The sequence below is a fragment of the Oryctolagus cuniculus genome, chromosome 5 (genome assembly GCF_051225735.1).
Source record: "Oryctolagus cuniculus isolate XC-2025 breed Fujian yellow rabbit chromosome 5, ASM5122573v1, whole genome shotgun sequence".
Lineage (NCBI taxonomy): Eukaryota > Metazoa > Chordata > Mammalia > Lagomorpha > Leporidae > Oryctolagus > Oryctolagus cuniculus.
Window position 1 is genome coordinate 98,612,912 of NC_142871.1, and position 13,513 is coordinate 98,626,424.

The following is a 13,513-nucleotide window of genomic DNA, read 5'->3' on the forward strand; positions in this document are numbered from 1 at the left end:
ATAACAGGAAACCCAGAAAGAAAGAAAAAATAAAAGAGAAAAAGATATATATAAAAAGATAATGGACACAAATTTCCAGAAAAAAATGAAAGACGGACATAGACTGAAAAGATAACCCATAACACAGAGATGAAATCTGAACAATAATAACTTGTTCTGGCCAGGAGGGAGGAAGGAGAAGAGAACAAGGGTAGAGTCAAAAAGAATATGAGAGCATACAAAGATGTGTATATTAATATTGAAGATACTAATATTAAGAAATCAATAACAATAAATATGAGTACAGTTCATGAATGAAGTACATCTAACATAATTTTTAAAAAAAAAAGAATGAAGCAAAACCCAGCAAAGCAAAATTTGATCAAATCCATGAAAGAAGAAGAAATGAAGAGAGTAGCTTAAATTTTAAAACATAAAAAAGTAGAGAGCAGCAAGATGGCGGAATAGGATGGGAGCACACTGATAGTCCAGGAAGAGACAGTTTAATAAAAGTGGAGATACAGAAGGTTCAAGGAAGACTTGGGGAAGAAACAGCAGAGGAAACTCTTCCGGAACTAGTGATTCACAGTGGACCTGCGTGGAGAGCATGGGAGCCCACAGTTCAGGACACCAGCAGCAGACTCAACACACCAGCGCTGGAGCGCAAGGTGAGCCGAACCTCAATAGCCCAGAATACCGGCAGGCAAGCGAAAAGAGGAGACTAGAGGGAATGAGGCTTGAAACCCCGTGGGGAAAAGTTCACCAGGCTAACTAGAAGAGAGAGGAAAAAAAAAAAAATGTGACCGATACGGACATGAGTTTCTCTCTCTCCACTCACCTCTCAAAGGCGAGCAAGACAAAGAGCAGGCGCCATTTTGGACATATGTCATAAGCAGGGTGACCTCAGGTCTGCACCAGCCCTCAGCCTAGCAGAAAAACCTGACTCTGGGGCGGGGGGGGGGGGGGGGGTGTGTGAAATAACAGGAGATTAGGACCTAGTGAATGTGTGGTGCTAATGAACTGAGACTGTGAAAACAGAGACGGTGGGGGAGAGAACGCACAGAATTCACGTGAGTACTCTCCAGAGACGCTACAATTTGGTAACCTTGGCAACCCAGTGGGAGACTGCAGGAGAATTTGAGCCCACACTGAGGGCTGAACAGATTCCCTGTGTGGTCCTTGGGAAAGAGCTTCTGATCTCTGGCTCCTGTGGGTATATCATTCGCCTGCTAACTACCTCCAATTCTGCTCAGCTGTGTGGAATTACGTCCCTTTTGAATCAAAAAAAGAAAGAAAGAGAGAGATTTAACACGCCTAATCTGGGAGTGTCACCTTTGGCACACCCTTAACCCTGAGGAACCAAACAGAGCTCTCAGGCCACACCCATCTCAAGCCTCTAAGGCTCCATCAAAAGCAGACAGTCCACTTAATCTAGAGTCACAGTATAACGAGAAAAAACACCACAGCAAAGAAACCAAAGAATATCTCCACAATGCCAAACGTAGAAACTGAGGTAACAAGAACAAGGAAGAAACTATGATGCCCCAAAATGATAAGACACCCCAATTAAAGATTATGAAGATGATGAGATAGAAGAAATGCAAGAAGTGGATCTCAAAAAAATGATAAGAACATTAAGTTCTCAAAAACAAATTCTTGAACTACGGAAATCCTTACTGGACAGGATAGAAAATCTCTCTCATTAAAATGAAATATTAAGGAGGAATCAAAATGAAATGAAGCAACTAGTAGAACATAAAACTGTGATAGTGACGAGAAATCATAATGAAATGAAGAATTCAATAGATCCAATGACAAACACATTAGAGAGCCTTAAAAACTGAATGAGTGAAGCAGAAGAGAGAATATCAGACTTAGAAGACAGAGAACAGGAAAGTATACAGTCAAACCAAAGAAAAGAAGAGGAAATTAGAAATCTAAAAAATATTGTTGGGAATCTACAGGATACTATTAAAAAACCCAACATTCGGGTTCTAGGAGTTCCTGAAGGCATGGAGAGGGAGAAAGGATTAGAAGGCCTTTTTAGTGAAATACTAGCAGAAAATTTCCCAGGTTTGGAGAAGGACAGAGACATCCTAGTACAGGAAGCTCATAGAACCACTAATAAACATGACCAAAAGAGATCGTCGCCACAACACGTTGTAATTAAACTCACCACAGTGAAACAGAAAGAAAAGATCCTAAAATGTGCAAGAGAGAAACGTCAGATTACTCTCAGAGGATCTCCAATTAGACTCACAGCAGACTTCTCATCAGAAACCCTACAAGCTAGGCGGGAATGGCAAGACATAGCCCAGGTACTAAGAGAGAAAAAACTGCCAGCCCAGAATATTATATCCTGCAAAGCTCTCATTTGTGAATGAAGGTGAAATAAAGACCTTTCATAGCAAACAGAAATTGAAAGAATTTGTCGCCACTCGTCTGGCCCTGCAAAAGATGCTTAAAGATGTGTTACACACAGAAACGCAGAAACACAATCATCAATATGAAAGAAGGTAAAGGAAGGAAACCTCGCAGCAAAAGCAATTCACAATAGCTAAGACCTGGAACCAACCCAAATGCCCATCAACAGTAGACTGGATAAAGAAATTATGGGACATGTACTCTATAGAATACTATACAGCAGTCAAAAAAATGAAATCTGGTCATTTGCAACAAGATGAAGGAATCTGGAAAACATTATGCTGAGTGAATTAAGCCAGTCCCAAAGGGACAAATATCATATGTTCTCCCTGATCGGCGGCAACTAACTGAGCACCAAAGGGGAAACTTGTTGAAGTGAAATGGACACTATGAGAAATAGTGACTTGATCAGCCCTTGTCTTGACTGTTGATGTACAATGTAATATTTTGTTCCTTTTAGTATTTTTTCTTTGTTTAGTTCTAGTACTATTGGTTGAACTCTGTAATTAACATACAATTATTCTTAGGTGTTTAAATTTTAACTGAAAAGTGATCCCTGTTAAATATAACAGTGGGAATAAGAGAGGGAGGAGATACACAATTTGGGACATGCTCAATCGGACTTGCCCCAAATGGTGGAGTTAGAAACGTGCCAGGGGATTCCAATACAATCACATGAAGGTGGCATGTACCAATGCCATCTCACTAGTCCAAGTGATCAATTTCAGTTCACAATTGAACACACTGAGAAGTCTAAGAGTCAAAGGGATCACACAAACAAGACTAGTGTCTGCTAATACTGACTGATAGAATCAAAAAGGGAGAGAACGATCCATCATGGGAAGCGGCATACACAGCAGACTCATAGAATGACAGATGTCCTAAACAGCACTCTGGTCTCAGAATCAGCCCTTAAGGCATTCGGATCTGGCTGAAGAGCCCATGAGAGTATTTTAGGCATGGAAAGCCAAGACACCCTGGGAAAAAAAAAAAAGATGACGACCTAAATGTAAGATCTCTGTGAGTGAGATCCCAGTGGAAAGAACGGGGCAATCAAAGAAGGGGGTACCTTTCTCTGAAGGGAGGAGAGAACTTCCACTTTGACTATGACCCTGTCGGAATAAGATCGAAGTCGGCGAACTCAAAAGGCTTCCATAGCCTTGGCAACTCATGACTGGAGCCTAGGGAGATTACTGACGCCATAAACAAGAGTGTTAAATTGTTAAGTCAACAATAGGAGTCACTGTGTACTTACTTCTCATGTGGGATCTGTCCTTAATGTGTTGTCCAATGTGAAGTAATGCTATAACTAGTACTGAAACAGTATTTTATACTCCGTGTTTCTGTGTGGGTGCAAACTGATGAAATCTTTACTTAATATATACTAAATCAATCTTCTGTATATAAAGATAATTGAAAATGAAACTTGATGTGAATGGAATGGGAGAGGGAGCAGAAGATGAGAGGGGTGCAAGTGGGAGGGAAATTATGGGGGGGGGGGAGCCATTGTAGTCCATAAACTGTACTTTGGAAATTTGTATTTACCAAATAAAAAAAAAAGAAAAAGAAAAAAACATTAAAACGTAGCAGGAAAAAGTTCTAATTACAGCAAAAACTACTATACTTCTACATGGGTTAAAAAGACTTGTTAAGGGGCCAGTGCTGTGGCATAGCAGGTGAAACCACCGCTTGTATTGTCAGCATCCCAAATGGAAAGCAGGTTCAAGATCTGGCTGCTCCAATTCAGATCCAGCTGTCTGCTTATGACCTGGGAAAGCAGTTAAAGGTGGCCCAAGTCCTTGTCCCCTGCACCCACATGGGAGACCCAGAGCAAGCTCCTGGCTCCTGGCTTTGGATTGGCCCAGCAGATAGAAGATCTCTCTCTTATTGCCTCTGCCTCTCTGTAACACTGCCTTTCAAATAAGTAAATAAATCTTTATATTAAAAAAGGCTTGTTAAAAGATATAAACTATCAGATTAGATTTAAAAGCAAGAGCAAAATATAACAATATGCTAGCAATAAAATACTTAAAAACAAAAGGTTAAAATAAAAAGAAAATACACCAGGAAAATATGAACCTAAAAAAGAGCTGGGTTAAGTGTCTGCTAATAATAATTGATAGAGGGCCAGCACCATGGCTCACTTGGTTAATCCCTGCGGCACCGGCATCCCATATGGGCTCTGGGTTCTAGTCCTGGTTGCTCCTCTTCCAGTCCAGCTCTCTGCTGTGGCCCAGGAGGGCAGTGGAGGATGGCCCAAGTGCTTGGGCCCCTGCAGCCGCATGGGAGACCAGGAGGAAGCACCTGGCTCCTGGCTTCAGATCAGCGTAGTTCCAGCCATAGCGGCTACTTGGGGGGTGAACCAACAGAAGGAAGACCTTTCTCTCTGTCTCTCTCTCTCTCTAACTCTGTCAAATAAATAATAATAATAATAATTAATAGAATTAAAAAGGAGAGAATGACCCAACATGGGAAGCAGGATATACAGCAGACTCGTAGAATGGCCGATGTCCTAAACAGCACTCTGGCCTCAGAATCAGCCTTTAAGGCATTCAGATCTGGCTAAAATGCCCACGAGAGTTTCTCAGACATGGAAAGCCAAGACAGTGTGGAAAAAAAAATGGCCTAAATGAAAGATCTCTACAAGTGAGAACCCAGCAGAAAGAATGGGCCATCAAAGAAGGAGGTACCTTTCTCTGAATGGAGGAGAGAACTTCTACTTTTACTATGGCCTTGTCTAAATAAGGTTGGAGTTTGTGAACTTAAGAGGCTTCCATAGCCTTGGCAGCTCAGGACAAGAGCCTCAGGTGATCGCTGACGTCATAAATAAGAGTGTCAATTGTTAAATCAACACCAGGAGTAACTGTGCACTTACTCCCCATATAGGATCTCTGTCCTTAACGTGTTTACTATGTGAATTAACGGTATAACTAGTACTCAAACAGTACTTTATACTTTATGTGTCTGTGTGGGTCAATCTGTTGAAATCTTTACTTAGTATATACTAAGTAGATCTGTATATAAAGATAATTAAAAATGAATCTTAATGAAGAATGGGATGGGAGAGAGAGTAAGAAATGGGATGGTTTGTGGGTGGGAGGGTGGTTATGGGGGGAAAACCACTATAATCTTTTGAAATTTATGTTTATTAAATAAAAGTTTTCTAAAAAAATAAAGCTGGGTTAGCAACCTTAGTATATCTGAAAAATTTACTGTTTACACATATACACACATACACATATATACATGTGTGTGCATAAATATATGTATAAATAGATTATATTGTATAATATGTAAATAGCATGCATGCCAAATAGGGGTGTGTGTATATATGTGTATGTACACATGTTTATGTACACACACAAACATACACAGAGGGATGAAAAAATAGAATATATTTATCAAGATATTTAGAAAGCCATAAGGTAAAAAATATTATTATTTTTCATAAATTCAAACGTAATATCTATAGACTTTTAGGAATAATGTGAACTTAAGAAAAGAAATGATCAATTTATTTTAAAAAAGTTTTCTTTTAAAAAAAGACTGAGAAATTAACACCTCAGAAAGAAAAGTATGTATGGTTGAGCTGATTTTGTTTTTACATGGTAAAATTAATTTGCTTGAATGAATTGTACACTTCCTTCAGTTAAATAACTAATTTCTCAGTCTTTTAATGGACATAGAGTATACAATCTAAATCATAACCGATAATGGCACACAATAATATATCAAGAATATATAAGTAAGGGGTGGAAATTTGGCCTAGCAGTTAAGACATCAGTTAAACTGCCTATATCCCGTATCAGAGTACCTGGGTTTGAGTTCTGGCTCCGCTCCTGATTCTAGCTTCCTGCTAATGCACACTCTGGGAGATAGCATCGATAGCTCAGTGGCTGGGACCTTGCCACCCCTGTAGGAGACCTGTATCGAGTCCCCAGCTCCCAGCTTCATTGTAGGCATTCAGGGAGTCAACCAGCAGACAGGAGCTCCTTGTGTGTCTGTCTGTCTCTAACTCTCTTCCCCATCACTCCATGTATGCCTACCCCTCAGACAAATAATTTTAAAAGAATGTATAAAGATAAAATGACTAATTAATATGGAATTAGTTTATGTAATGGTGGATTTCTGCATACTTGTTTGTACATTTTTTGCATATTTACATGCTTTCACTCCCTTAACATACTGCAAATTCCTAATTCAATGGGAACTATAATTATTTACAACCATATTTAACGAAAATAGAAAGCCCTTCAAAATTACCTAAAGCTCTCTTATCTGATGTTATCCAGAACTGTGTAAGTCAATTTCCCAGTACTTTCTTTAGTGTCTTAAAATAAAATATAGCATGAAAATGAAGGGACATGAAGTGGCATTTCTTTATATTGTTGCATAAATTCAGGCATACAATGTGATGTTTTGATATATGTATGTATTGTGGAAAAATTAAATCTACCTGATTACATCATTATCACCTTATATTTATTTTTTCTGGTAGGAACATTTAAAATCTACACTATCAGAAATTTTTCTATGTAGAATACATTGTTAGTAATCACATGCTACACAACAGATCTCCAGAATTTCCTCCTCCTCCTGACTTTGGATGGAATTTCTCATGGAAGACAGCAAAGACAGTCACCCACTGAAGCTCTCCAGCATAAGCCCTGGAAGAGGAAGCTCACTGATTATGACGTACACATGCAGAGACACCGGTAAAATCTTCTTTAAATATTTCAGGTGATACAATAAAGTTTCTTTCTTTCTCTCTCTTAACATGCATTTCTGGAATTTTTTAAAAAAAATAAGTTTAACTCACATTTTCCACTGACATATCATTTGAGGCATTCATCAGATTCACACTTTTATCAACAGCTGTGATGCCAATTATGGAGTCAGGCTGTGTCACAGAGACCTTAAGAGACACTTTCTCAGATGGTTTAGCACTAGCTTTACTCCAAAACAGCTTTATCTAAGAAACAGATAAAGAAGGGTTTTTGGTTTTACTTTTTAAAAGTATTATATATGCATCTTACCAGCAGCAAATCAATGACTTAAAATCTAACTAAGATTCCTCATCTGCCTTGGCTCTGGGATATTTCTCAACCCTTCTCTAGGAAAAAGAAATTACAAACTTTACTCCTGACACGTTTGTGAATGAAAGACTTCACACAGTGGTATAAACCCAAAGGAGCCCTCACTTCTCCACCTTTGCTCTTCCCTTTCTCCATCTCCCACCCCCAGCCTCTGGCCAGGGCTGAACAGCAGTATCTAGAACACTGGGAGGAAGCCAGTATCCATGAGGAGGAACGTGAAAGAGGAAAGAAACTGCAGGTGCCTACGTGTTGATCAAGACTGCATGCAAGGAGAGCTCCCAGAGCATTCTCAGAACTACCTGGGCTGGGAAGTGAGAGGGGCTCTTTCCAAGGTAGGGGGTGGGCAGTCCAAACCCCAGGCCAGCCCCAGGGACCTGTGTCTCCACGGCTGTCTGAACTTCCTCTGTCACCACACTCTTCACAGCACGGTCCCACTTCCGGAGTAACATCAATCATCTCATCACAGCCTTGTCAGGAGGCCCCTTCCTGCTGAGAATTTCCATTTCTGTAGCTCCATCTCAGCATTCCCCTGCGCCAGTGACAGCACTGCATGGCCAGGATGGCCTTACTGTTCCCCTCGGACAGGCGTCTTCCTGACCACAGCCTCTGACCTCCCTTTCCTCAGCAAACTTGTCACTGTAAATTCTTTCTCTGCCCCGTTTGGGGTGAAAATCTTCTCAGTCTCTAGAGTTTTAGAACCCAGGGATGGCTTTCTCAGGGACATGGAAGCCTGGTTCTGTAGGTAATGAACAAGACTGACAAGGGTCCCAAGTGGATTTCCCAGCCTCCGTGGAAGAGTGGGAGTCTAATGTCACCAGCTCAGTACCAACTGGCAAACACAGAGAGCCTGATCCGCCTGCTGCGAGCCTGGCCAACCCTCCCACCAGGGCCTGTGGTACTTTGACATTTACTCACCCCACAGCTGCAAAACTCGCTGCCTTTTGAGTCAGCAGGGTTGAATTCAATCTATCTCCTCTCACATACGCTTAAATGAATCTTCCTTGCCTGTTTAACTCATCCAGTGCACTTTTCCTCTCCAGCAACTGAATCTAGTTTACTTTCTCTGTCTACATCCTAAAGGGGGAACGGGAGTGGATGGGGATGCAGCACGTTCAAGACTCAGTCTTGGACCTTGTATTTCTCACTCTAGACTGTGTGCCTCAGAGACCACATGGCCTTAACACGCACTTCTAGGTGGATGATTCCTAAACCTACTCCTCTTATCCCTTCTACTTCTCATTCATGCATTCCATAGCATTACTGAACATCAACAAAGGTTTACTCGTTTTCTCTTGTTTAAACATATCCTATGCATACATTTCCATGTATGCAGCTTCTTTCCATATGTGATAATTATTAGCATGTAAATATTAGAGAAAGGTATACCCTTGCAAATGGAACTGAAGCTTCCTATCTCTTACAAGAGGGTATTTTAAAAAGGAAAATTAAAAGATATGTTTAGGCAAAAGTATTTGGCTTAGCAGTTAGGCTGTGTTCAAAACTCTGCTCTGGCTCCTAACTCCAGCTTGCCCCTAATATATACCCTGGGAGCATTGATTGCGTAAGTATTTGGGTTCCTGCTGTCCATATGGGAGTCCTGGATTGAGTTCTGGGCTTCTAGCTTCAGGGCCTCCCCACTAAAATCACTAAAAGTAAAAACTGTACTCTAAAACTAACAAAATACAGTATTATATTTTCAAAAACTCTTTTTAAAAAGGCAAAAAAATAGAAGTTCATATTAAAAGTTAGGGTTAACGATTCTCAACCAAAGAAAGCAACGGATGACTACTGCTACTTCTCAAAATTCTAACAAGTTAAGTAAAAAAAATATATATTAGGAAAAATAGACTCTACAAATCAATACTTCAAAACAATGACTATTTTAGTTAATAGGACCCAAGAAGGCAGCAGTTTTTAGTGAGAATAAAGGCTCATTCTGATACATGTGAGATGGTTCCATCAGATTTCTTTTCAGGGTAGCCATTCAAGGGGATTTCCTATAAAGGCTGGCTGTGTGAGGCTACACCAAGCACTTCAGAATTAGTGACCAGACTCTACACAGAGCCTCACACACAAGACAACCAAGCTAATGGAAAATTTGTCCTGGGTGGGGCCAGCGCAGTGGTATAGTGGGTAAAGCCCCCAACTGCAGTGCCATATGGGCACCAGTTCGAGTCCCGACTGCTATACTTCTGATCCAGCTCTCTGCTATGGCTTGGGAAAGCAGTAGTAGATGGTCCACATCCTTGGGCCCCTGCTCCCGCATGGGAGACCAGGAAGAAGCTTCCGGCTCCTTGCTTCAGATAGGCCCAGCTCCAGCCATTGTGGCCATTTGGGGAGTGGACCAGTGGATGGAAGAGTCTCTCTCTCTCTCTCTCTCTCTCTCTCTGCCTCTCTGTAGTTCTGCCTTTCAAATAAATAAATAAATATTTTTTTAAAATTGTCCTGGGTTATTTTTCAGCTGATGGAACACAGTAAAGCCCAGCTCTGCTTCTACTTGTCATTTCAGACAGCCTCAATCCCCCCATACCCTTAATTCCACCCTTACACCAGTGTTAATACCACACAGATTCTGTACTGCCCAGGAAAACCCCGAGTCAACCATTTGAAAAATCCTCAGAGGGCTTCATGGCTTACATTGAAGTCTTACAGTCCAAAGCCATATCTTACAAATAAAACCCACAGTGCCCAATAATTCCATACGCAAAAAATACACATGTGGTAACTAAATATGAAGAGGTTTAATCATAGTTCTAGAAGTGGGTAATATAAATTTCTAAACTCTTTGACTTAATGATACTATTCTAAAGGAATATTGCATTTCTCAGATTTCACAAATAGGAATACTTCTTTTAAACATCATTACCTTAGATCTTACCTCATTTTTAAAAACAAGTTGAACAGGAATTTTGAGAACATCATTTATAATTTCCCCATCATCTTTAATATAATACACAATTATACAAGCTTTTGGAGCCCAAGAACTTTCTGGTGTTAAAGAGAAGATTGTTGAATTTTGTTTGCCTACAGCCACTAACTGTCCCCTGGATACTACCTGAAAACAAAAGAAGATTAGTTTAATTTTTTTTTTTTTTTTGTTAAATCTAGTAAGATCTCAACTGAAGCTACATTTAGCAATTTAAGCACACAAAAAATTCTTGACTTAAATTAGCTTCAAGGCCTTTTTAAATTCAAGAAAACCTCCCTGACAAACATGGAATATAAACTAGGAATAGGAAATGATAAGATTAAAACATTACTGATGAGAACAACAGTAGTCTCACAGTCAAGAATCCATTTTTGATTGGAAGAAATATAGGGCAACATTGGGAGAGTTGGATTATAAAGCCGTGGGTAACAACTTTTATTTTCTTATATTGTATAATCTTCTACAATAAATGCAAGTTGTTTATCCAATAAAAATTTATCCACTTTAAATTGAAATGCAAATATAGGAAAAGAAAGAAAAAAGATTGATTGCAACATACAAAGGACAGGCTAGGATAGGCAGGGGCAGCCATCTGACCTGTATCAGACAGCCTGGGTTTGATACATACCTCTAGTTCCTGACAACAGCTTCCTACTAATACAGACCTCAGGAGGTAGTGATGATAGCCCAAGTAATTGGGTTCCCACCACCCACACAGGAGATCTGGATTGCTGAATTGAGTTCCTGGTTCCCATCTTTGGTCTTAGTACAGTTTTGGCCATCTGGGGCATTTAGGGAGTGAATCAGTAGATCAAACACTCTCTTTCTCCTTCTCTCTCTCTCTCTCAAATACATTTTCTTTAAAGACAGGGTTAAAAAGGTATGAGGCTGAATTTTAGAAATTAGTAAGTTTGGGGGGGGGGCACTGTAGCTTAGCGGATAAAACCGCCACCTGCAGTGCCGGCATCCCATATGGGCACCAGTTTGAGACCCGGCTGCTCCACTTCCTATCCAGCTCTCTGTTATGGCCTGGGAAAGCATTAGAAGATGGCCCAAGCCCTTGGCCTCTGCACCCGCAAGGGAGACCCAGAAGAAACTCCTGACTCCTGGCTTCAGATCAGTGCAGCTCCGGCCATTGCGGCCATCTGGGGAGTGAGCCAGCAGATGAAGACTGACTCTCTCTCTCTCCTTCCCTCTCTGTGTAACTCTGACTTTCAAACAAATAAATAATCTTTTTTTTTTTTTTAAAGAAATTAGTAAGTTTGGGGTGGCACTGTGGCATAGTGAGTTTAGCTGCTGCCTGCAGTGCCGGCATCCCATATGGGTACAGATTTGAGTCCTGGCTGCTCCACTTCCAATCCAGCTCTCTACTGTGGCCTGGGAAGCCAGGGGAAGATGGCCCATGTGCTTGGGCCCCTGCACTCACATGGGAGACCCAAAAGAAGATCCAAGCTCCTGGCTTCAGATCTGTGCAGCTCTGGCCATTGCAGCCATTTACAGAGTAAACCAGTGGATGGAAAACCTCTCTCTCTACCTCTACCTCCACCTCTGCCTCTCTGTAACTCTACCTTTCCAATAAATAATAAATGTCTTTAAAAAAAGAAAGAAATTAGTACGTTCAGTGTAAACATAGGGTAGACACCATTTAATAAAGCTCAATCTATAACAGATCATAAATTTTGATTATGTAAGAGATTACCATATAGCTTAACTCCTTCAAGGGCTTGTTGCTAGTAACCACCAACTCAAACGGTGACCCCACCTAGAAAAAACAAGTCTTTGTTAGTTGGAACATACCAGTGGGAAGTGTATCCAACTGTACTGTAATAACAAGTGAGCTGTAAGCATTACCTTGACATTTTCATCTCTTGTTTTGAGCTGGATGTATGTCTTACTAGGAGATGTAAACATACCATGGACTGCCATGCTACTTACACTGTCAAGAAAATAGGCCTATAACAAAAGAAAAGAAAGCTGTAAGTCTTCTTCTTTAGTGACACTTTGAGAATGCTACCTGCTCAACAATTATCAAAATTCAAATTCACTTTTTCTTTTTCCACGCAGAAAAAAAAATAGATTCACCAGAAATGGGGTCTTTGACATTTTACATCATATATCATAAAGAAACTGATAGCTTTAAAACGTAGGAAAGGATCTTCACCACCATAACCTAAGAGGAAAAAGCATAGTCTTAGCTTATTTCCGAACAAAAGTATTTTAATAGGAAACACTGGGATAAAAGAGAATGAAATGAAAGAGGGACCGTTCCTTTTTCCACAACACATAGTTCAAATACAAGCAAGAAATCATAGCACTCAGCTCCATCCACCGATGTTCAGAGTAAAACTCTGAAAGGCCACAGGTGTGGAGCACCCTGCTCTGGGCAGGGCTAAATAACCAGAAGAAAGGTAACAGGGCTGGCTGGGGAGTCTCACGTGAGCCACTCTGAGAAAGGCTGCTCAGCAAACATATGTATGTAAAAATGTATGTACAATCCACTTTCATTTCAGTTCCTGCCACAATAAGCTTCCACATGATTGAAAATCAACCCAGGCCGGCGCCGCGGCTCACTAGGCTAATCCTCCGCCTGCGGCGCTGGCACTCCAGGTTCTAGTCCCGGTCGGGGCACCAGATTCTGTCCCGGTTGCCCCTCTTCCAGGCCAGCTCTCTGCTGTGGCCTGGGAGTGCAGTGAAGAATGGCCCAAGTGCTTGGGCCCTGCACACCATGGGAGACCAGGATAAGTACCTGGCTCCTGGCTGAGAATCAGCGCAGCGCGCAGGCCACGGCAGCCATTGGAGGGTGAACCAACGGCAAAGGAAGACCTTTCTCTCTGTCTCTCTCTCTCGCTGTCCACTCTGCCTGTAAAAAAATAAAAAATAAAAAAATTTAAAAAAAAATAAATCAACCCAGACCGGGGGCTAGCAGGGCTCCATTCTACCTTCACACTGTTGTATTTTACTACTCTCTTCAAAATGAACTTAGAAGAGAGCATTCGGTCAAACCCTCAGCGGCTGTTATAAAATCACTTTTTGCACTGTCTCACTTTCTTTTTGAATGGAAACATGTCCACTTCCTATGCACACT

At 40.9% G+C, this 13,513-nt stretch overlaps 1 protein-coding gene across 1 annotated transcript in view; it reads right to left on the bottom strand.

The window, feature by feature from the left end:
• The window catches only part of CD109 (CD109 molecule), a 168,114-nt gene that overhangs the window by 64,031 nt on the left and 90,570 nt on the right, over positions 1 to 13,513 (bottom strand). Inside the window, exons 12-15 of the mRNA XM_070073883.2 lie at positions 12,280 to 12,381; positions 12,128 to 12,190; positions 10,378 to 10,554; positions 7,223 to 7,375 (exon numbers count right to left, since the gene is read on the bottom strand). Coding sequence (XP_069929984.2) covers positions 7,223 to 7,375; positions 10,378 to 10,554; positions 12,128 to 12,190; positions 12,280 to 12,381 — 495 coding nt within the window. The remainder of the gene's footprint in view (positions 1 to 7,222; positions 7,376 to 10,377; positions 10,555 to 12,127; positions 12,191 to 12,279; positions 12,382 to 13,513) is intronic.